General features: G+C 42.4%; 1 protein-coding gene across 19 annotated transcripts in view; it reads left to right on the forward strand.

The window, feature by feature from the left end:
* The first annotated feature begins 2,326 nt into the window (after positions 1-2,326).
* Ino80d (INO80 complex subunit D) overlaps positions 2,327-24,665 on the forward strand; it is an 87,706-nt gene continuing 65,367 nt past the window's right edge. For 2 of the 19 annotated variants that reach the window (XM_004851160.4, XM_087206251.1), the window contains exons 1-2: positions 4,371-17,669; positions 20,051-20,305. In XM_004851160.4, the coding sequence (XP_004851217.2) occupies positions 20,088-20,305 (218 nt within the window). In that variant the 5' untranslated portion in view covers positions 4,371-17,669; positions 20,051-20,087. The other 17 variants (XM_087206247.1, XM_087206246.1, XM_087206245.1 and 14 more) reach the window with 17 other exon arrangements.

Raw genomic sequence — 24,665 nt, forward strand, 5'->3', positions numbered from 1 at the left:
GAGAGGGACTGCATAAAAAAGTGAATAGCTTAGCCGGGTGCGGTGGCGCACGCGTGTTATCCCAACATTCGAGAGTCTGAGGAGAGGCTGAGGATCGCTGCGAGTTTGAAGCCAGCCTGGGCTACATAGTGAGTTCAGAGCCAGCCAGAATTACAAAGGGCGACCCTGCCTCAAAAAACCAAAAAAATCAAAACAAACAAAAAAGTGAATAGCAGGGTTGGGGATTTAGCTCAGTGGTTTCGCCGCCTGCTGCGCAAGTGCAAAGACCCAAGTTCGATCCCCGCCCCCCCCAAAAAGCAAAAAAAAAAGTGAATAGCTTAATGCAAACAAATACATCTTCATTTCTTGAATCACTGAAAACATGTATAAAGTTATGTCACATAAAAGGCAAAGTAAGTCCACAGCAAACATACTTTTCAAGTCCACTAGAAGTCTAAGGAAGTAGTGACTTGGTTATGACTAATGTATTTAAATCCAAATGTTTTAAAAAAATTGTAAATATAACATGTCTTGAGAACTGAGACTTCCAAAACAATAGGAATATGCTAATTTCACTTTACGGTAGTTTTTTCCATTAAAAAGGGAGGCAAAACCCATGAAAATTCAGAATATTCAAGTATGCAAATTTAGATAAAGCGTGTAGAAAGAAGTAAATATCTGATATGTGCATTACCTGAACTCACCTGAAAGTTTTGGCAATTTCTAAATTTGGAGGCTCAAAAACAAACCCTATTAAGTGGAGCTACTAGTTGTTTCTAAACGTTTTGTAATAGATTTCAAATGAAAGAAATGGTCTATTGATGCAAGGCACTAATATTAGAAATTCACTGCCTCTAGGTTAGCCAGTATGTGTCAAAAACAACTGATGCAAGGGCGTGGGATCCCTTGCTCACCTCTGTGCTACCTCAGTGTTAACTTTTATCTACTGAGTGTTAACATTCATCTACTACGCTGTGCTCACATCAAAAAAGTAAATTAATAAAAAAAAAGAGTATAAACTAGTAATAAAGTGCAACCATGAAAAAAAAAAAAGTAAATTCATGACATCCACTGCCATATGAGAAGGCAGTACAGGCTGGCCGCACATGCCTGGGAGTTCTGAAGCAATGTTTCAACTCTAACAAAAATAAACACATTTCTTAATTCAGGGACATTGGATGCAGGCAGCGACACGTGTAAGCATCAAATAGCTAAATTTTAAAGAACTTAGATAAGAAAAAACCAGAAATGTCTAGATATCATTCTTAAAAACAATTTTACTTAAAGAAAACCTAAGGCAGTCTTTAAATCTATTTCCAGGTTCACAGTAACCTTTCTTCACCAGCAGCCCATAACAGAATTAGGATTATTTCCAGCTAAGTGGTCAGCTATACACTGGGGGTTGATCTCTGGTTTTATTTGCACTGTGGAAAATAAACAGCTGTATTATGCCTTTTTTGGACAGTCAATAGGATTTATTTACATTACTTGGAGAGATGGAGACAAAAGACATCTCTTTATAAATTGTCTTGCAGCAATCTCAATTTGGAGGACTATATGTAACACCGATTTTTATATCTAATATATGAAAATATCCACACACACAATAATATAGATAAACGGACAAACACATTGACTGTGAAGTCTTTTGCAGTTCAAATTTACAAACTGACCAACCAGACCCAGAACTTATACCTGTCACGGAGAAAAGTCATGATTAGCCTAAACAACAACAACAACAACAACAACAAAACACCAAGGTCACTAACACGGAAAAAATTAAAACAGAAAATAATAATCACCGGAAAACCTGTGTCCTGCAAAGATTTCTTTCCATCAGAAGATGCAGAAACATTTTTCCCCCTGGAGCAAATGAAAACGTGGCTCATGCATCCCCAGATTCTTTGCTGCTGGTCCCCTTAGGCACGGGTGTCGACGGCCGGTGTGGACTTTTTTTCAGAGATGAGGAGAAATTTGTACTTTGTCAGGAGAGAGTGCACTTTTCCCCCCGGCCCCCCTCTGCTACTCCAAGATGGTAGGAAAGTTGTCGTTTCGGAGGGCAGAGGAGCTGCTCTCTGGTGTTATGTCCTCGCAGTGCCTGTAGTGGTGCTGTAGGAGGTTGCTGCTTCTTCTCGTGCAGCCCGGCAGCCCTGCCTTCTTGGCTTGAGAGTATATTCAGGGATTTCCCCTTAATAATCACCGGCCCTGGGAGCACTTTTTACTTTCCAAAATAAAAAAAATATGATCCTCACCCCTCTTGCTTGACAAGCAAAGGCTCTCGCCGAAGCCCAAGAGGGAGCAGTAGCAGCGGCAGCCGAGCTTCCTATTCCAGTGCCAGCGCCTCTCACTCTGATCTGTCAGACCAGCCGAGGGAAAAGGGGGGAAGGAGGAAGAAAAAAAAAAAAAAAAAAAAAAAAAAAAAAAAAAAGCGGCTGAAAGGTAAGCAGAGGCGTCCCCAGGCCCGGCCCACATCCCCGGGCTCCCGTAGGGTGGCGGGCTGGGCCGCGCGGGCAGGGCGGGTGGCGAGCGCGCTTACGTGAGGCCGGGGATTGTCGGCTCACGCCAGGCCGCGGGCGGAGAATGAAAGGGTGAGTGGGGACGGCGGCCGGGGGACTGGGGGGGGGGGCGGAGGCCGGGGGCGACGGCGAGCGGGAAGGCGGGGGTCCGGTCGGGGCCCTAGCGGGGTGGGCGGCGCGGCCTGTTCGGGCCGGGGCGGGGTGCGCGGCGGAGGGGGCGCCGGCTAGGCCTCGCGCCGGCGGCCCCCAGCGGCCGCGCCCTGTCCCGGCCCGGGCCTGCCCGCGCCCCCCAGCTCCGAGGTCTTCCGAGCGGGACGGCGGCGCTGCGGGGCCGATCCCTGCGCCGGCCTTAGGCTTTCCCTCGGCGCTGCAGGCCCGGGCTGCCGGGACAGGGGCGTCAGGCCTGGAGCGGGGAATGGGTGCCCACCGCCGGCGCCCCGGGGGTCTGGCCGCTGCCCCCCAGATTCCGGTAACAGTTGGGTTTATTTGTCCCCTCCTGGACGCTCCGGGCGGCCGGGCCTGGGCGGGGCGGCGGCCCGGCGGGCGTGGGGTGGGGTGGAGGGGTGGCGAGGAGTCAGGTGCACCGCGGCCCGGAAAGTTTCGTTTTAGGCCCGAATTGGGGGCGGCCCCGTGTACGGGGCGTCCTGGTCCCCGCGCTCGGGACCCCCGAGGGCGTGGGGAGCGCGCTGGGCTCCTCTGAAACTCCGAGCCAGTTCCTGTCCGCCAAGGTACTCCGCCCCTGCACCTCGCCGCGCCGCCGCGCCCCGCGCGCCTTTTCGGGGCTGCGAACTCCGGCCGGCGGCCCAGGAGCCCGGGATGGGGAACGGGCCTTCTCTTCCGGGTTGGAAAAGTTTTCAAGGGATTTTTCTGAGCGTTGTTAGTTAGTGACGGGGCTTCGGGGCCGAGGAGGGAGGCGGCGGACTTAGGTGGTGTTTCCGCCGGACAGTCCCGGCCCGGCGCGTGTTGGGCCCTCGCCCCGCAGACCCGTAGGTCCTTTTCAGGTTTCCCACCCGCCCGGTCCTCACCCCAGACTCCTCCGGGTCCCCAGGCCCCTTCCTAGACAGGTCCCGAGGAGAGGACGCGGTGGAACCTCGAGGGGCTTGTGGGGGACAGGGCAGGACTTGTGGAGCGGCCCCTGATGGGAGTCTCCCCTCTCTGGTCACCGTCCGCGGGGACCCGGCTGTCAGGACGCCCCGAGCCTTCGGTGGAGGAGGGGGAGGTGGGCAGGGCGGCTCCTGCAGCGAGGTGTACGTGCTGTTTAGGGATCAGTATCTATTTATCCCGATAGTAACTAGATTTACATGGTAGTCTTCCATCGCACCCTGGGAATAGAAGGGAGATTTTATGGAAATTCAAGCTTGTTAATGCCTTAACTCACAAGGGTCTGAAAGGGCCCTCTTGACTTCTAAACCCAGCTGCACTTTGGTTTTCATGTTTTTAATTTTTTTTTTTCTGTTTAAACGGATTCGATTTTAGTTCTATTTTGGTGTCAAGAGGTTTTTCTTTTCTTTTTTCTTTTTTTTTTTTTAAGTAGTAAATTCGAATCCCCAAATCTAGATTTCCTGCTCTTCAGGGATAGGGTGTTTCATGTGGCTGCACTTAACCTCCTCTGGCTGCTCTTTAGGGTTGAAGTTGAGATGTTAATGGACCCGCCACCCCCCAGCCTGCAATGTGAACACCGTCAGAGAGGTTGTTTTCCCTCTCGTTTGTTTTTCAACTCCCCTTTTAGTGAGCTGGGGCGGTGGGTGGGGTGGGGGTGTGTGTGGTGTGTGTGGTGTGTGTGTGTGTGTGTGTGTGTGTGTGTGTGTGTGTGTGTGTGTGTGCGCGCGCGCGCGCTCTCAGGTCGAGCTGGGGCGGTGGGGTGGGTGGGTGGGTGTGTGTGTGCGCGCTCAGGTCGAGCCCGGGTTGGAAATTGCTGGCAGAGGTGTTCCACATTCTGACCACTCAACTCCCAGGGAAAAGCAAAAGATAACCCGACCTTCTGTGGCCTCTGGGACTCCTGCGATTCCAGAGTGCGCCTATCTTTACTTTCGTCCAAAGTAAAACGCTTGTTACTCTGCAGTGAGGGATCGCCAGCTATTTAACATTTGCTTAATGATGTCCTGATATTGAAGATTGTACATTTCATGGTTGTTTTAACTTTATTGATTAATTGAAATTCTTATTGACTTGGAAAGGTGTATCAAAAATCTTTATTATAGTTTGTCCTTATTTTTAGAGCATGTTAGGTGGGAGAAAAAAATAGTTCCATGAGGTCATTTTCCCAGAGCATTTTAAGGTTAGAAAGAAATTATTGTTGCCTCATAATTTGATATTTCTAAGGTTACATTGTCAATTTCTTATAAACTCTGGAAGCTGTGTACCTACAAATACCAAGATTTTTGTATTCCTCACCCAAACATATTAATTCCCTAATCTAATCATCTCATGGGTTGCTTTGTTCCTAAAGGAATAGCAGGTTTGATGTTTTTAAAAATTAACATTCTATTTGAAACTAATAAAGGCTTTCGGGCAAATATTGAATTAGCTTTAAATTGCTTAGGGAATATACTTTTTCGCTGTTAAACGTTTGAAAAGTAGATTTAAAAAAAAATTTACAAGTTTGAAATAATCAAGTTTTCTTTACTCTGAAATATTTTATAAAGAAATTTGTATACCCCATCTAAACTTTTTCTCAGGAAATCATGTTGCCGCTATTTTTAAGAGATGAAAATTTTAGTTTAGATTGATCTAAAAATTTCTGGATGGTGGTGTGGGCCTCTAATCCCAGCACTCCGGAGGCTGAGGCAGGAGAATTGCTATGAGCTTGAGGTCAGCCTGGGCTCCATAGTGAGTTCAAGGCCAGCCTGAATTACAGTGAGAGATTATCTCAAAAATTTTTTTTTCTTTATGAGCTCTCAAAAATATTAAAATAAATGTCATTTCAAAAAGATGCTGATCTACTCAGTTACGAGATGTTCCTTCAGGGTCAGCAGCTCTTACTGTCCAGATTTAGAATACAGGTTATGAAAGACCATTTATTATAGGTAGAAAGCAAAATTCTCGGACAGGTAACTCTCTCTCCCATACCTGGTAACAGGTGAGTCAGAGATGAACAGCTGACTCTGCCTTGCAGGGTGCAGATCACCCCCAAAGCAGAAACGCCCTGAACTTTCACTGCATTCATTGGGGTCTGGTGGGAGTCCATTTAACTTATGCTAATAGAACTGTGTGTGGCTAAACTGGAGACCCTGTAGTCTTCTTCCACTGTGTCAGGTGTGAGTGTGTCCTAGAGGCCCTGACTGTAAAAGCTGCTTTTAGTGCTCCTGGCTATTTGGAGACAATGGGGGAGAACATCCGATGAAAACTTTAGGGCCTCCCTCTTTTCCCTTCTTGCACTTAGAGTGACAAGCTACTGGATTCGTATTTCTTCACAGGGTGTGATTTGTTTCTAAGACCGGTTTTTGGTGAAATTATATTTGTATCCTGGCACCCTGCGGTCAGACATAATTTAGACTGGGCTTTGATTTCTGTTCCTGACTCTTCCAGTGGGCAGGTCACTGAAGTTTGGGTTTCTCTATCTGGAAGTGAAAAGAAATCCCCCCGCCCCACCCTGTACTGGGGATCCAACTCAGGACCTTGTGCTTGTCAGGCAGGCGTAGTGCGACTGAGCAACATCCCCATATCTCTAAAATGAAAATTCTTTGATGTGAGGAGTAGGTGATATGGTCATGAGCTTCACCTGTGGTAAATTCCCCTAGCCCACCTTGCTTTTTTAGTAGCACCATCTAGATACTATTTCTAATGTTTGTTTGCTTATGTTCTAATACTTGGAGAATAGACCTACTAAGGGGATAAGCACTGTGATCTTCCTTTCCCCTGGTGCTGGGGATCAGACCTAGGGCCTTGTCCACGCTAGGGAACCACTGCCAGTGAGCTATGTTCCCAGCTTGTCACCTCTTAACATTTTAGTGTGCTTTCTTCGTTCTTGTGTGGATCCATAAACATAAATGTGGCTTTTCTAGTAATAATAGTTGTGTAGTTTTTTTTTTTTTTAAGACAGAATCTCACCCTATAATTCAGACTGGCCTTGAACTTGCGGTAATCCTCCTGCCTCAGCCTCCCAAGTGCTGGGATTTTGGGGATGCACCACCAAACCTGATTTAGTTGTATAGTTTTATATTTATTAAAAGCTTGAGCTCTGAAGTTCCATTGGCCTTGAATCCTAGCTATGTAACACCAGGCAATTAAATCACTTCCTCTCATCGAGCCTCAGTTTCTTGATCTGTGAGAGGGCCCACTTCACATGGTTGCTGTGAAAATTAAATGAGGAATTGCACATCAGGCTTGGAGAATGGTCCCTTTAAAGATCGTTTTAATATTCCCAATGTGAGTGTTTAATGCATTTCTGACTCAGTATATATTAATAATACTAATAAGTAGTATGAGTATAGGCAGAATATTATAATTATCTTCATGGTGCAAATAAATATTTTTGTGCCAGTAAAAAATTGCACACTATATTCACAGAAAATTTCAGTAGCTAGAAGTTAGCTTGGTCTGTGCTTTTGAAGTCAGAGTTAGCAGGGAGGAGGAGGCGAATTTGTTTTACTCCTAACCTTTTCCTTTAAGATTTGTAAGTCACCCGCCCAGCTTTGGAGGCGGGAGTAGGTGGAGCCCCTTAGAGCAGTAGCCTGAGAGGCTGGGAGTAGTTGAAGGCTGCTTTGTTCTTTCATTGAACTGATTAGCTTTTTTTCCCCTTACAATTAAAAGTATATTCTCTGCCCCTGTACAGTTCTTAGTCTCCTGGAGAAGAGTCAGCGTGCATTACAACCTTGAAGGATGAGGGCAGGTTAGCCTGGAGGAAGGAAACCTATTTTTCTTCTCCAGCCTGAGGGCATCCCCTAAAGCCGAGCCAGTCCCAGGGAGTTTTCTGGCTCAGTGGATGGGAGGGGTCAGGTATTCCCGGAGGTGGGACCTGAGTCTGAATAAGTGCCTCGGGACAAAAGAGGATTCTGTGTTGCAAATTGTGGTTTTTTGCAGCTCTGGAGTTGGAGGAGTAGGGGGAATGGGTGGTGAGAGGAAAGGTCACCCTGGCCAGGTCAGAAGGAATTTCTGGTTGGGCTAAGGAATTTCGATCAGTTTTCTAGAGTCATAAGCAAATCCTGAAGGCCTTTGGCCAAATAAGTTATTTACAATTCTGAAGATTCAGGTTGTCGAAAAACAACTAAAAGATGGCAAAACTGGAATCAGCTCGGTGGGGCAGCTACTGAGAAGAGAACAAGAGAGTTTGAGGCAGGGAGCTGTGGGATGGAGAGGAAGAGGCGGCGGAGGTGAGGAAGGTAAGCTGATGGAGCCATTGGTGAGGTGTGCACCAGGCCAGCCTCACAGACGGCACCTGAAGCTCTGGGAGGGAAGTTTGAGAGGCAGCGGTGCTTGGGGAAAGCACACGTGGTATGCTGACAGTTGTGCACATTTGTCTTGAACTTGGATAATAACCTCTCATCTTGAGGCACACATGGAGTGAAAATGGCAAAAGCTAGAGAAATGTTTTATTTGACTTAAGACTGTGTATGACTTCGTCACTGCTATTTCATAGGGAAACATAAAAGTAATTTGGTCAGTGTTGTCCATCTTGTATGTTTAGAATTTTTAATGAATTGCTGTCATAAAATATTGGGAGATTTTATGTGAGATCTTGGATTTTTAAAAAAGTCTTTTGAAAATTTGGAGGATCGGAGAACTCTAGGTTTACTTTTTAAAATTTTATTTAAAAAATTGGAAAGACTTGCTGGAACTGGTTTGGATTGGAGTGTGTAGAGGAACAGTTTGCAGAAGTCTGCCCCAAGCCCACATGTGTGGCCCCTGTAGGCATCTCATCCTGCATCCTTATAAAATAAGATGGAGTGAACTGAGCCCGGTGAGTGTGGGAGCTGGAGAAGGAAGGCACCGACTGAATAGCTGTGAAGTAGACGAGAGAGAGAGGCAGAGACATACATACAGAGGCACAGACAGGTGGCCAGCGGCTCACAGTAGAAGGGTCCAGTAAGCAGAAGAGGGAAAAGTGTGTGGTGCTCAGCAACAAAGAAACATTAGTTTCAGGTTCTTAGACGGAAAGAACTTTGAAGGGTATAGCTGCCACTTAATTTTCTCCTGTCTCCTCCAGCCACATAGGGTTTCTGCACAGAGCAGCATGAGATGGAAGAATTCAGAAAGCATTTGTTGTAAAAAACTTTTAACTAGAGCTAATCTGTGTTCTGACCCAATCAGACTGGGCTCATTCTGCTAGTATTTCTCATCACAAATAGATTAGTATATTTAGTTGTAGATTGTTTCATATGGCTCTTGGGAAAGAATTCTCAGTGGAGCCTGTAACTACAGCTCAAGAAGGTGGGAGGGCCTGAGTTAATGGAGAATTACACAGTGCCATTCAGAAGCCCACTAGCAGCTGGAGAGGGCATTTGAGGCCTGCAGATTCTAGATTAAAGTGATAATACTAGTAAGTTACTACTTACAGCTCTAAAGTAGTTAACGTTAAGTGATTACTATGTACTGGCTACCTTGCTAAGCACAGTTCATGAAATACCTAATTTAATTCTCTTGAGCGATGAAAACTTGTACAGAGCTGTTTGAGCACGGTCTTTGTCACACAGACATTTACTAGGCATTTATTTTATTTTTAAATGTTCTAGTTTGAACTTTTTTTTTGGATTTTTAAGACAGTGTCGCAGTGTAGCCCAGATAGGCCTCGAGCTCTGTGCAGTCCTCCTGCTTCTGCCTCTCGAGTGCTGAGATCACAGGCATGTGCCACCATGTCCAGCTAGTTTGAACTTTTTAATGAATATTGTTTATATTTTAGGGTAATGAGCAGTTTTCTCACTGATTTGTTTTCTCTTTGTCACATCAGTTGATTTTAGTCATTCCTCGGTCAGATTTTACTACTTTTCATATTGATATGTTGATGTTAGGTTTTTAAAATCAGTATAGAGGAACTGGTCATGGTGGCACATGCCTGTAATCCTAGCACTCAGGAGGCAGAGGCAGGAAGATCACCTTGAGTTCAAGGCCTCCCTGGGCTACATAGTTCAAGACCAGCCTGAAGTACATGGCGAAACCCTGTCTCAAAAAAGAAAATCAGTATAATTATCTTAGTTAGCTACAATTAACATTTTTGTGCTCTATCAAGTTGAATTAAAACTTAATTTAAAAAATATATAAATTTTAAACCTTCTTAAAACTTTAAAGTATGAGCTTCTAATTGAGATTTAACAGTAGACACTCTTCTGGGATAAGTAAATGCTCTTTTCATCTGCATTAAATATATTGGGAAACTACATTCTGAGAGTTGAGGTTCGTGCTAATTTGAAAAACAATGTAAGGCATGTTGTTAGGACTGTGGTCTTTAAAGGTGGCAGAATATAAAATTACCAATGGCAATTAGAGAAAAATGCGGTGGCAGTGAAATGAACATGCTTCTGCAACAGGAGAATCCAAGGAACAGTAACGACACACAGGTTCTGCATGGGCGGCACAGTGCTCATCCCGCAGAGATCAGGGTTCATAACTTGTCAGATTGTTCTGCAGTTGTTACTGGGGGACTGAAAGGGCCACTTGCAGCCTTTGTTAAAAGCTTATCCTTTTTTTCCTCCTCACTGCTAATATCTTTTCTTCTGTATTTGCAAGAAGAAAGAAACTGTGAATTGTTTATTTTACAATTAAACTCAGCATCCAGTATCAAGGAGGATTTTAAGTTATTTTTTGAGACAGGGTCTGGCTATGTAGAGCTTCCCACTTGCAGAGATCCTGCTGCCTCAGCCTCCTAAGTGCTGGGCTTAACAGCTGTGTGCCATTACACCCCTCAAGGAGGATTCTTTAAGCAAAGGATTCTATATCTAACCATATTTCCTATTTTTGAGTTCCAGTATATGGTCATATTTGCAGTGGAAATAGTCTTCCTATGAGTCTTAAATATTGTCTATACACAGTAATATTTACTTCTTCATTTTGGTAGTAATTAAGAGTGTATCTTTTGTTACTCTAAAGTACTTAATTACCAGCATTCTCTCCTTTAAGGGAGAGGAAATCCTTTAAATTCTAAGTAAGTTGTCTCCACAAGCTGAAGATAGCTGTTAGAGCTATTAATAAATGTAATGTGGTTAAGATTTTCTTCTTCCTTTTTAAAGTGATTTTTCATCATGTGCTAAAAAGCAAAGTTTAAACCAGACTTAGTGTTGAATGCCTGTAATCCTAGTGCTCAGGAAGCTGAGGCTGGAGGATCACTGAGTTCAAGACCAGCCTGGGCTACATAGGAAGCCCTTGTCTCTCAAAAACAAAAAAAAGGAGTAAAGCTTAGTTTTAGTTTTGTATTATCGTGGATTAGAAAATGTGCTAGTATTTACCCTTTGCTACCCTTTACCCTTCACCCTTCACCCTTCTTTCTTTGAGCAGGGACTCACTTTGTAGGTTGACCTTGAACTCACTGTGTAGCCCAGGCTGGCCCTGAACTCCACAGTAATTCTCCTGGCTCAGACTCCTGAATGCTGGGATTATAGGCATGCACCACCACGCCCCATTGCCCTTCTGTTTTTGATTGAGATGCTGGGTGTTGAACCTAGGGTTTCATGCATAAGTGCTCTTATCACTGAGCAAAAGCCCAACCTAGAAAATTTGATATTTAAATTTTAGAGCCTATAAGACATTTGATTAAGATTGCATGTTTCCTTTCTTCTTTAAATCTTAAATTGAACGATAAGGAGCAAAGTCAATCAACTCCATTTTTGGTGATGTTAAGGGTAAAGAAGTCCAGTTGGTGGGGTGCTGGGCTGTAGCTCAGCAGTAGAGCCCTTAATTGGCATGTGCAAGGGATCAAACCCCAGCCCTGCAAAACAAAAGTAACAAAAAACGACCAACAATACAGTTGTGGAAGGCCAGTGGTAAAGAATGGAGGTCCCCTCCCCGCAAAGTTTCTTAGTGCTTTTGTTATAATTTTTTTTCTTTATTTACAAAGGAAAAACACTTGGAAGGCTGAGGCAGGAGAATCAAGTTCAAGCCCAGCTTGGGCAACTTAGCAACCTAGCAAGACCTTGTCTCAAAAAAATAAATAAATAAATAAAAATAAAAAAGGACTGAGGGTGTGGTTTAGTGCAGAGGCCCTTGACTTGATCCTTAGAACTAAACAAACTAAATAGGAAAAACTTTTTTTAACATAGAAAAGTTCAGATGAATAGTTGCTCTAGTTTATAGACAAAATGATTTTGATATTAAAGTAATACTCATGTGTGATTTTGAAGCAGTGGTCCATTCTCTTCTGTCATTTTTATAGCCAATAAAATGAGTCTGTGACAAAGATTAAATTGATTATATATATATATATATATATATAAATAAAATATGTACAGTTTTTGTGGTGCTAGGAATGGAGCCCAGGGCCTTGGGAGTGCTAGGCAAGCACTCTGTCACTGTGCTACATCCTCAGCCCCTAAACTGAGCTTCTAAAAGAGGAATTTGAAACTAGAGAACAGTTGGCTGTTGAAATGAAAGATGTAAAGAATTACATAAAGTGGACTCAATAGAACTTCAAAAAAATAAAAGAAGAAATGGGAGGGAAAATTAATCACAAGTAGATGTAAGAAAATGGAAGTTGGAGAGAAATTGTGTGTAAGGCACTGGAATCAAACCCCTTGTGGAATGGCTTGGAGGAAGCCAAGGTGACTAGGGAAAGAGGGCAGTTGAACAGGCTCGCGGAGTCTTAGAGTGAGAAGCAGGCTTTCAGTGAGTTGGTGGTTTGGAACATTACTTGCTGAATATTGAATGGCAAATTACATAACGTCTGTTTGATAAAGCATTTGCTGTTACTTCATCAAATATTCTGGCATATCCAAACATATTCTAAAGCTTCTACGTTATACTTTTTCTTGATATGTGGCTGTGGGTATTAGAAATACTTGTATAAGCTGGGCTTGGTGGTGCACGCCTGTAAACCCAGCACTGGGGAGGCTGAGGCAGGAGGATAGCTTTGAGTTGGAGGCCAGCCTGGGCTATGAGGCTAGCCTGAACTGCATAGCAAGACCCAGTCTTGAAAAAACAACAAAAACGAAAATAGATAATGATAATGATAATGAAAGCAATGTGTTTGTTATTTAAAAATTACATGTTAAGTGTTTTGTGATTTTGATTTTGTTATATTTTAGTCTATAGAATTTGAAAAGCTCTTTCTGAATAATGATGGTAGAGTACTTACATCTGTTTACTCCTCTCTAAAGCAACTAAGAAAAATAACTAGAAACAGAATAGAAACTTCTGTAAAATTCATAATTGGAGTATGTGAATTAAGTACTAGTAAGTGCAGTGAAAATTTGGCAAGGCACGATGGTGCTCGGATTGAGGCAGGACGATCGCTGTGAGTTCCAGGCCAGCCTGGGTTACGTTACCCCCACCCCCCACCCCCGCAACGTGGGTGAGATTGGGTGCCAAGAAAGATTTCCTCTGTAGAGTCAGCGTTAGGCAAGTGAGAGGAACAGCCTTCTGGGAAGAAAGGAAGTAAGTGACCCTGAGGATAAAACCAACTGCCCTGTCCTGGGGTGGCAGTGCTGGGTGTGTGCCTTGAGTTCCCTGGCCTGGGGGAGAAGGGGCTGAACCACACCTTGCTCCTTTTGAGAACTGAAGAGGGATAAAGCCTGAACAATTACCTCTCCAAAACCATGCCAGGGGTTACCTGCTGGTGAGGTAAACTAGTCCAGCTTGGAGTCAGACCTCAAAGAAGAGCGTTCCTAAGAAACATTTTCTGAAACAGTAGGTGAAAAGTGTGATTACCCAGTTGTAGGTGATGGAGTGAGATACAGTCCTTCTGAAACAGAAGTTTGAAGATGAAACAAAAAGTTCAAAAAAATAGTAAGACAACTGAAAGTGCTAAGTTGTTGGAAACAGGTACAAATAAAAGAGAAAAATGTTGCTCATCGGAAATGGTCACTTTCAAAGCCACGTGTGGTGGCACATGTCTGTAATCCTAACATATAGGAGGCTGAAGCAGGTGGATAGCTGCGAGTTTGAGGCCAGCCTGGGTACACAATGTATTCAAGGCCAGCATGGCCTATATACAGGGTCACTGTCTCAAAAAACTTTTAAAAAAAAGATAGTTACTTTCAAAGAAATGGATCAATAATGGTGACAAGCTTGAGAAATTTGAGCAATCTAAAAGGGGAACAAATAAAAATTTAAGAAAGACCAGAGGCGCTGTGTATGGTGGTTTATGCCTGTAATCTCAGCGACTCAGGAAGCTGAGATGGGAGGATAGAGACTGAGGCCAGCCTGGGCATTTTGGTGAGACCCCGTCTCAGATTATAACTGGCATGGAGAGGTAGCTCAGTGGTAGAGCACTTGCCTCCATGTGCAAGGCCATATTTCAATCTCCAGGGCTGCAAACAAACAAAAGAAGATATCTTTAGCTGGGTGTGCTAGTGCACACTGGTGTTCCGGCACCTGGGAAGCTGAGGCAGGAGGATCAAGACTTTGTGGTCAGTCTGGACTACATACAATACTCTAATCTCAAAAACTAAAACTAAAAAGAAAAAACAAAAACAAAAAATAAAACAATTGCCTTATTGGAGCAAAAAGTCTAACCCAATAAGAGATTATGTAAAAAAGCCAGTACTTAGGGCTGAGAGTGTAGCTCAGTGGTAGAGTACTTGCCTAGCATGTGTGAGACTCAGTTCTGTTGCTAGCACTGCAAAAATATATTAAAAAATTTAAAAACAGTAATTATTTTCTGCTTTGTGGCTATCCAGTGCCTGTCATAGCTATGAAGCCTAGCTATGGCCTCAGGAAGGTAGGCAGGGACAGCATCTAAGTGAATGAGCACTGCTGTATTCCAATAAAACTTTATTTACAAAAACAGGCAGTAGGGCTGGGGATTTTGCTCAGTGGCACTGCGCCTGCCCAGCAAGCACAGTGTCCTGAGTTGGATCCCCGGTACGGAGAAACAAAACAGAAAAAAACACACAAAAAACCCAGGCAGTGGCCAGATGTCTTGTAAGCCATCGCTTTCTGATTTATGATCTAAAATGCAGTGCCCTAGAAAAACTGAGAGCAAAAGGATGGGCAAAGTTGTAATTAGCAAATTCAAACCAAAAGAACAGTGGATCAGATATTTGTGTCGAGCCAGACTGCATTTAAGACAAAAAGCATCATTTGGGTTGCACTTCTTTTTGGTGGTGCTGGCGAGTGAACCCTTCTACTCCTGCTGCCTGAGCCTTTTTCTTTTGCCTCTTTTGGCTTTTCTCGCTCTTTTTTCCCCCATTTCTGGGGGTTGAACACCATGGGGTGAATAATCATAGTCGCAGCTCTTTTTGTTTTTATTTTGAGGGGGTTAGGGGGTGGTTGTCTTCGGGGCTGGACTTGCACTTGAGATCCTCCTGCCTCACGGGATAGCTGGCAATGCAAGATGCAAGCCTGCACCCTTGGCCTTGAGATAAGGAGCTGACAGTCTGGTATCTCACACGAAGTAACATACCAGTACAGTTTCCAAGACATAAAATATCAGCAGAAACAGATGAGTGGGTTATAGTAGGGGATTTTGATTCAGCTCTTCCAGGCCTTAATAGAACAAACGGAGAAAATAATGACATAGGGATGTTAGTAACATAAATGATGTAAGAAACAACACGACCTGGAAACAATCAGTTTTTTTTTTTTTTGGTACCTGGATCGAACTCAGGTCCTTGTGCTTGCACAACAGGGGGTGCACAACAGGGGGCGAAACCAGTGAGCTAAATCCCGGGCCCCTAATCAGTATATCAGTATTCTTTTTAAAGAATATCTCTTAGCCGGGTATTTAGCTCAGTGGTTTCTCCGCCTGCTGTGCAAGCGCAAGGACCTGAGTTTGATCCCTGGTACCAAAAAAAAAAATAGTTACAAGAATATCTCTTAGGTGCCAGGATGTAGCGGCACAGTGCCTGCCTAGCAAGTGCAAGGTCCTGAGTTCGATCCTTGGTACCAAAAAAAAAAAAAAAGGAGTATCTGTTAGGCCCCAACGAAAATCTTAGTCAAGTCTAAAAACCGAAGATATAATGCAGCTTATGTTTCTTTTTTGTCTCTGGAACTTCAACAAAGAACATTATAACCTCTACCATCTGAAAAAAAAAATGAAGTGACTCTTATTAAAGGAGAAATTAAAAAGTCTAGTCCAGATGAGCTAGAAAGTACTGATAGTCAAACTTCTATGTATTAGTACCTATAAGGTATAGTTAAAACAGTACCCAGAGGAAAATTTATAGATGTAAAAAGACTAAGCATGAAAAGAATGAAAATAAAAATATTCAACCCAAGAAGTAGAATAAAATAAATGAAGCAAAAGTAGGAGGGATAGTATTAGCAAAGATTTAAAAAACCAGGTAAATGAAGGTACTAGTAAATTCAAGAGAAATTTTTTTGTAGATGATGTTAAAAATAATAAACAGATAAGCCTGTTAAATCCAATCGTGAAAAAGGGAAAAAGCATATCACATACATGTGTGCACACAAACTATGAGAAAGAATCACAGATATTTAGAAGTTATTTTGCTAAATTGTATGCAAATAAGTTTGAAAACCTGAGCTGCTGCACAATTTTCAACCCAGGCCACCCAAGGAACTTCACTGAAATGCTTTTACAGTCTGACCCAAGTGCAGAGAAAAAGGGTGGGGAGGAGCTTAGTTCTAAAGCTCTTGCCTAGAATGCCTGAGGCCTTGGATTTGATCCCAAGCACCACAGATGTTGAAGAATTTGGTAAATTTAGCTTTCAATTCTGAGTTAAAACAAAAAACGGGGGAGGGTAGCCCAGTGGTAGACTTGCTTGCTTAGCACCCCCAGCACTGCAACAACCATGCAAAGAACAAAACAAAAAATGAAAAACTTCTTAAACAGAAATGTTTCGCTTTTTGGTGTTTGGGATTGAACCCAGTCCTTCACATGTGCTAAGCACATGTTCTGCTAGGAAACATACAGGAACTATGTTTTTAGGTTATAGGATAAAGGTCAGCCATTGTCTTTTTTTTTTTTTTTTCCCCTTGTTTTGAGACAGGGTCTCACTTTGTAGTTCAAGCTGGCCTGGAATTTGGAGTGATCCTTCTGTCCCGGTTTCCTGAGTGCTGGGATTATAGGCAGGCACCTCCACACCCAGCCCAAAATCAATGTTATTCCTGTGTGGGGGGTGGGGGGGTGGTTTAGCTCAGTGGCTCTGTGCCTGCCTTGCACGCTTAAGGTCCTGAGTTCGATCCCTGATGGTGGTGGGGAATCAGTGTTATTCCTAATGAAGCCATTCTTGTTTCATTGTAGGAGTAATAATGCTGCCGTTATTACTCAGCATTGTTCCCACATTTCTAGCCAGTTCAGTTAGGGGCCAGATAACATAAGAAATAGCAACTCATCATCTTGACAGATGTGGTTATGTATAGTACCTTGAGTACATCAGAAGAAAACACAAACAGCCCTCCTACCCCTCATTCTGGCCCTTGGCCTTCTATGATTAAAATACTCTCACGCTTATCGACACATAGACTTCCCTTTTCATAAAGACAGACTGATTCTGTAAATTCATTTTTTAATTTGCTTTTATCCAGGGCTTTTTTCCCCCTGCAGTGCGTATAGCCTTTGTGGAACTAGGTCGTGGGAGGATGCAGGGTTTGCTGGTGGGATGGTAGTAGCACAGAGAATGTGAACCTCAAAAATGACGTGGGTGTCCTTTGACATATTTCCTGTCCTGAATATCCAGACCTTCGGAGTAGCTACATTTAACTTCTTAGTCTAACTTTTCTCCCTTGCAGCCTAGTCAAGTGAAAAGGGAAAGTTTTGATTTTTATTTTATACTGTATTGATGTGTGATTATTCGGCTTACTCAGTAATGTGTGATATTTTTATTAATGAAGCTAATATCTCAGGGTGTTTTTTGTTTTGGTACCGAGGATCAAACTGGTGTGGTGGCGCTGAGCTAAATCCCTGGTCTGGGTTTTTTCTTTTTCTACTAAAGTGAGTGAAGTGTTTCTCAAGAAGGATACAGGTTCTCCACTATTATTGGCAGGCGGCAGTTTTATATATATATATATATATTTGTTGTTGTTGTTGTTTTGTTTTGTTTTTTCATTTGTTTTGTTTTAGTCCAGGCTGGCCTGAACTGTCTGCAATCTTCCTGCCTCAGCATCCTCTGAGTGCTGGGATTACAGGTATGCACCACCATGCCCAGCTAGTAATATAAGAATTAACAATTATGAATAATAGAATTAATTACGAATAATAACTTCTATTTATCCAGTGCTTGCCATGTGGTGGGTGTGATCCTTAAGTGTGTCGTGTGCCTTGTATCATTTGGTCCTTAGAACAGCCTGGTAATAACATAGCTGCTGTTATAGCTGTTTACAGATGAGAAAATTGAGATTTAGTGAGCTTGACGATTTGCTCAGTGTAACACAGTAAGTGGCACAGATTTGGCACTTGAACAATCCATGTCTTCTGACTCAAGCATTTATGTATGGTCACTCAGTGGTATAAGAAGTTCTTTTTTCTTTCTCTTTCTGTGTGTCTTTTTTTGGTGGGAATGGAACCCAGCACCTTGAACATGGTAAGCACTCACTGTCTTTCTTCCAGTAACTGTTACTAAGCTGTTCCCTGTGGCATCTTGGTGACCTTAGGAGGGTGGGTTAGACTGTGTCAGCTCACTAAGAGCCTGACTTTGCAGAACAGATTGAGTTTCATGTTTGTGGACTTTATGGTATTGTATGAGTGCTGCCCTTGGTCCTTTTGTATGTACAAAGGCAATGAGTACTGTGTTTGTTCGTTCGTTCTTTTTTTTGTTGGGGGGGGTTACTGGGAATCGAACTCAGGACCTTGTGCTTGCAAGGCAGGCAGCGGAACCACTGAGGTAAATCCCCAGCCCTATCTTTCTTTCTTAAGAGTAGGAAAATTTATTGGGGAATAGGAATTGCTCCTGAGAGACAGGAGGGGTCCTGAATGGGTTGCCTGAGTATTGTGTAATTTCTTTTCATTTTCTTGTGCACTCTCAAAAGACTCAAGCCATAATCCTCACCCTATTTCAAGAGATGAGGAGCTCCCCATGGTGCAGGACTCTGAAATAATGAAAATGTGGTTGGGTGACAAGTCCGTGGGCTCAAGAAGTTTAGAGTTTGATGGGATTGGTATGGGGAATAGTGGCAGAAAATAGCATGTTTTTTAACGGCAGGAATTTGCTCTGTTTTGTGTTTCATAGACACATTTCAGATTGTCAGATATTTTTATAACCATACATCTTAGTTACCTTCTTCATCGCTGAGACATAATACCTGACACCCACAAATTAAAGGAGAGGTTTTTGTTGGCCCAGTTTGTAGAGGTTTCAGTCCATAGTTAGCCGGCTCCAAGGCAGGGCGGCACGGCAGAGGGGCATCGCAGAGGAGATGCAGTCCATGGCAGAGCAAGCAGGAAGCAGATAGAGATCAAGCGAGGAGAGAGGGATATAGATCCTTCCAGGCCATGACCCTGCTTCTCCCAGCATTACATTTATCTGTAAACTCATTAGTGGACTGATCCACTAGTGAATATCTTGCCCCCATGATCTAATCACCTCCTAAAGCCCTACCTATGAACACTGAGGCTTTGGGGGGACATTGACAAATCATAATACCATTAAAAATACAGAATTTCTGAGCAAGACCTGGTCTACGGTTAATTTTATCAGCATAGTAAAAGGATTTCATTTTTAAAGATAAACCTAATGTTCACTAATGGTGAAAGTGAGGCATGGTGCCCCCACCTGAATCCCAGGACTCTGCCATCTGAGGCAGGAGGATTGCTGCAATTTTGAGGCTAGCCTGAGCTGCATAGTGAATTCAAAGCCAGGCTGAGTTACATAGTGAGATCCCTTCTCAGAAAAAAACAAAAACAAAAAACCTGCCAGTAGTGAAGTAAAAAGACCTGCACCTGTGATATTCATTTGGTGGAAGAGCTTGGCTATTTTGAGACGTTCACAAAATTCAACCTGAGTAAATGTGGTTTTAGCTCAATGTTGATTGTGTTTCATCGAAACATTTCTTTCAGATTGCCAAATATTTTTATAACCATGTCTTAATTACTTTCTAAAGTAGACATAAAGGTAACATACTTTATAATGCCTTTTATTTTCCTATTTGACTTTATTATTGAGATGTTAGATTGCAGCATAGAATCCATCACATTAAAAAAGGTGATAACAGGGGCCAGAGATTTCGCTCAGTGGTTTCGCCGCCTGCTGTGCAAGCCCAAGTACCCGAGTTCGATCCCTGGTACAAAAAAAAAAAAAAAGGTGATAACAATTTATGTCCTGGGTGACTTAGCCTTGCTTATATCTATTTGTTAGCTAGGCCTTTTGATATTTTTGTAGACAGTCTGGTTCATCTTGATTTCAACAGCATCCAAACTCTCGTACCCTTCGGGTTCTCTTATTATTGCTGTGGTGCAGAAGATTTAAACTCAGGTATGGCTGTGGGGCCGCAAGTCCCTCAGTGAAATTCTCAGCTTTTTGTCTTATAATCTGATTTATCATTTGGATTTTCTTCTTTTTTTTTTGTGGTAGACGTTTAGCTGATGTTCGCAAGGAATAGAGTCACGTGATGTATGAAGGGAAACATATACACTTCTCTGAGGTTGACAATAAGCCCTTGTGCTCATATAGCCCCAAACTGTGCAAGCAGCGGCGACTCAACGGCTACGCATTCTGCATCAGACACGTTTTGGAGGACAAGACTGCCCCCTTCAAGCAATGTGAATATGTGGCCAAGTATAACAGCCAGCGCTGCACCAACCCCATCCCCAAATCGGAGGATCGCAGGTAAGAGCCATTAGTGGGGAGCAGTCACTCTCTTATTGTAGCCTTCGGATTTGTTCTCTCTCTGTGTCTATCTCTCTCTTTGTGGTAATAAAGTGTTGAGTTCTGGGAATAATCAAAGTAAACTTTGAAATACTTCTAAAGGTGAATGATGTCTAGTTCTTGAAATGGAGAAGTACATTTGGGGGATATTTTAGAAGTATGCTTGAGTGCTTTTTTAATTGATTTCATAAACTTCTATAATTATTTAAAAAATTTTTTGTTTTCTTTAAAAATTGCTGCTTGAAGCATTAGTACTGATTTGTTTGGTTTGTGGCCTTAAAAAATAGTTCCTGACTTCTTAGTTTCATCATTTGCCTAGCAAGAGAAATTACAGGAACTAATTAAGTGTTATAATTGATAATAGGTTTTAAAATCTATGATTGAAAGGCATTAAAGGCCATGTACTTAATTGAAAAAATTTAAGATATTCGTTTGGAAACACTAAATATTTGGCATTGTTTTATATTCTTCCCTCTTTTGGTTAAAAGTTTAGATTGTGTTTATCATAAATTAGAAACTTTCTTTAAGGTAGGATTTATTGCTAGAATTGTCAATGTACGCTTTGCAAAATTTTAAAAAGTAAAGTGTGAGTTATTTTTGAAAGTGACTTACACTGGTGTCTTTCATATTCTTAGGAAAATTCACACTATGTTTAACATAACCTCTTCTTTGTGCCTCTTTTTTCAATTCTCTAGAAACCATATTGGTCACTGTGGGAGATTGGAGAGATCCAAAAGTTTTAGATATTTATTGTCTTTACATGGAAAGTGTGAACCTTTTAATTTTATCTTAACACACAGGCACAGCCTCCCTTCATCCCTGTTCCTATACATAAGCAAATGTCACCTGTATAAAGTGGTTTAAAAAGTCATGTGTTTATGTCATGATGAGCAGTTTTTTCACTTTTAGTGTGAAACAGAATTTGTGTTGGTAGAGATCCCACCAGGATGTGTGCATGTCTTGTGGTGATTTGGGAATGCTCTCTTAGAATTTTGAATGAGCATGTAGGCTTCAAATTACACTGCCTGAAAGTTAGAAACAGTTGCTTAGTGAGGCAAGAGTAAAACTTTAATCCCGGGTGAGAAAGGGACCTGTGCATCAGGCTGAGCATCTCTGTTGGGTTGGTTTTAACAGATGGAAAAATAGCAGTTTCTTACTTGGCCCTTTTTTAACATGAAGAATTTCTGAGCTTGGGTTAATTCTTCCACGCTCATTGTAAATACACTCCTATAATTTTGCCATCAGTTCAAGTTATCGCAGTTGTCATTGCCAAGCTTGGAGTCTTTTCATTTAAGTTAAGCAGGTATCATCATAATAGTTAACAGCAAGACTGATAGTGAGAGTCCTGAATTTCTTTGAAATATTAATCTCCTGAAGCATCTGTTTTCACCTTTGTCTTCTTTTTAGAACATGATAAGCAAGAAAAAGACATTTGAGTTTCTAAGTCAAGAGAAGCTATGTTTAATAAGTACCGAGTTACATGTACTTTTTCACAATAGGCTGTGACCGTATGCATGCAATTGATAATAATATTTTTATTTGTAGGGTTGTCTGAAAATAGGTTAAAAGTGGAAGCAGAAGGTGGTCAAACCTCAAGAAATCCAGGTTCAATTTGTGTAGTATAATATATTAAGGCTGTATATAAATGTTATAGTATCATAGATAGTATAGAAAAGATTAGTAGTCTTTTGAAAACAAGCTTCCACTGCCGGCTGCTTCGAAAGCGCAAGGTCCTGAGTTTGATCCCTGGGACCAAAAAAAAAAAAAGCAAGCAAGAAAGAAAATAAGCTTCCATTATTCCTTTTTTTTCTTTTTTTTGAGACAGTCTCTCCCTATGTAGTTCAGGCTGGCCTGGAACTCACTATGTAGCCTAGACTGGCCTCGAACTCTAGGTGATCCCACTACCTCAGCCTCCTGAGCACTAGGATTACATGTGTCTGCTACCATACCCAGCTGCTTCCATTATTAACACACTTAACTCTTTGAGCATTCAGGAATTTGAGATGGTTTTATTTATTGTTTATTTTTACATTTTTATTTTTTAGACAGGGTTTCACTATATAGTTCAGGTTGGCCTTGAACTTACTGTGATCCTCCTGCCTCACCCTCCTGAATGTGAGGATTACAGTCATGTGCCATCATACCCAGCTTATCATTACTGAAAACAAACTTTAGTTAACAAAAGTTACTTGGCTGTGGATCAACTAGAGGAATCATAATTTGTGGTTTCTAACTTAATTGATTTGTATTATAAATCCTTACTTAGGGGCTTCCCCCCTTTTGCAGTAGAGTAGTGTTATGCTTAGCAGAAGTCCTAAGAAAGGCCATTTTTAAGTGTACTTATACATTGTACTCTGAACCTCATTCCAATAACCTTGGCTTAGAAGTGGCTAAAAAAAAAGTGGCTATGTTAAACCAGCTATTTTTATAATTACCTTCAAATTTAACTTTGCTATATTTGGGGCTTTTTTGGTACCGGGGATCGAACTCTGGTCCTTCTGCTTGTGAGGCAGGTGACGGAACCACTGAGCTAAATCCCTGGCCCCTTTGTTATATTTGTTATGTATATAGTAGTATATATCTCCCAAGAAATTTTGTTTCTTACTCATTTCCTTTTTTTTTTGGTCCTGGGGATTGAACTCGGGACCTTGTGCTTGTAAGGCAGGCGAGGCACCACTGAGCTAAATCCCTGGCCCTCTTATGCATTTGCTTTTTAAAAACAGCTTAATGAAGATGTGAGCAACATAGCTTATATATGGCACCCATTTAATGTCCTTTTTCCTACTTTGCAAGATTGGGCAGCATCACCACTGTCTAGTGTAGAACATTTCCTTCCTCCCCCAGAAGTCCTGCCCCATCAGCAATTGTTCCCCTCTGGAATTGTCCTGTATGCTGGACGTTTGTATTTGTGTACTTATTTTAAATGCTCATCACAACTGCTTGAGCTGTTCTGGTCTAGTTGTGAGTTCTTTCCCTCCTGGAAGAAGCAGGCTTGCAGCGTGCAGGCTGTGTGGTGTGTGTGGCCCTGGTGGCTGTAAGGAAGGCTTGGGGAAGGCTGGCTGGGGTTGCAGGTCCCCTCTGCTGTGTCGGACTGTGACCCACACAGACAGCACCAGCTGAGCCAGCATGCAAATGAGCAAAGAAATTTGATTTCTAAACAAAAACAGCCAACCAACTACCTCACCTTTCCCTACTTAAAAAAGAAAAAGAGCCCAAACAACAAAAACCATTCACTATTTTATTTTTTTTACTTCTTGGTTAGTGCTGTTATTCCCAACACTGTTTTCCCCGTTAGCCACAACTTTGTGAATCTGCTTTGTGTAAGGGATGTGGGACTAGTTGAAGCCTGCTCAGTGTGCTCTGTGGAGGTAGTGCTTGTATGCTGTAATAATAGGTTCCATTTTCGGAGCCGATCGTGCTGGTGCATGCCTGTAATCCCAGCACTTGGGAGGTTGAGGCAGGGGGATCACAGTGAGTTCGAGGCCAGTCTGAACTACATAGTGATATCCTGTCTCAAAAAATTAAAAAAAAGGTTCCATCTTCAAATAACTTTGGGTAACAGTGCCAGATGGGTACATGTCCCTCTTGGAACTTTGTAATACATGTTATCATACAAACTGTTTTGAGAAGTTTTTCAGCAGAAACGAACAACAACAAAATCATTGTATAACTTTGCTTAAGCTAGTATTTCCAGATTTATGTAACACAAAATACTGTTTATGGCATACCTGTTAAGCATACAGTGGAACTGTAGGAAGAATATGAGTTCAGAGGCCATTTTCTTGGCCAAAAGTCTACAGGTTTTCAGTAGAGTCTTTTGTCATAAAATGTATTCTGATTACCTATTATGTAAAAAAGACTCTATCTCTTTATAGTATTTTAAAAATAACATTTACATTTCAAAAATTGCCTGCTCATTGTTGAAGATTAATGAGACATTTCGCACTTCGAGAGCTTTAAACCACTCCCACTGCCACCTCACTTGAATCAGGCAGGGCCTTGTGTGTTCGAGACTGTACCACTGACCTATATCCCTAGTCCTTCTTATTTTTTATTTTCTGTGTCAGGGTCTAGCCAAGTTGCCCAAGCTGACCTCAAGCTTGCAGTCCTGCTGCCTCAGCCTCTAAAGAAGCTGGGATTGTGCATGTGTGCCACCACGGTGGACCACAAGACTTGATTTCAGTTTAGGTCTCAGGTGTGTCACTTTCCAAGAAGAAAGTGGTTTGGGGCACATTCATTTCTATAAAGCGTAGTTTCCTCATATGTAGAGAGGGCATTGTTTTGGTGTCTCCTCCAGGTTGGTGCTAGCCATCTGGCTATT

The sequence above is a fragment of the Heterocephalus glaber genome, unplaced genomic scaffold (assembly GCF_053883595.1).
Source record: "Heterocephalus glaber isolate CG9 unplaced genomic scaffold, H.glaber_assembly_v1.0 deba00000621, whole genome shotgun sequence".
Taxonomy (NCBI): Eukaryota; Metazoa; Chordata; class Mammalia; order Rodentia; family Bathyergidae; genus Heterocephalus; species Heterocephalus glaber.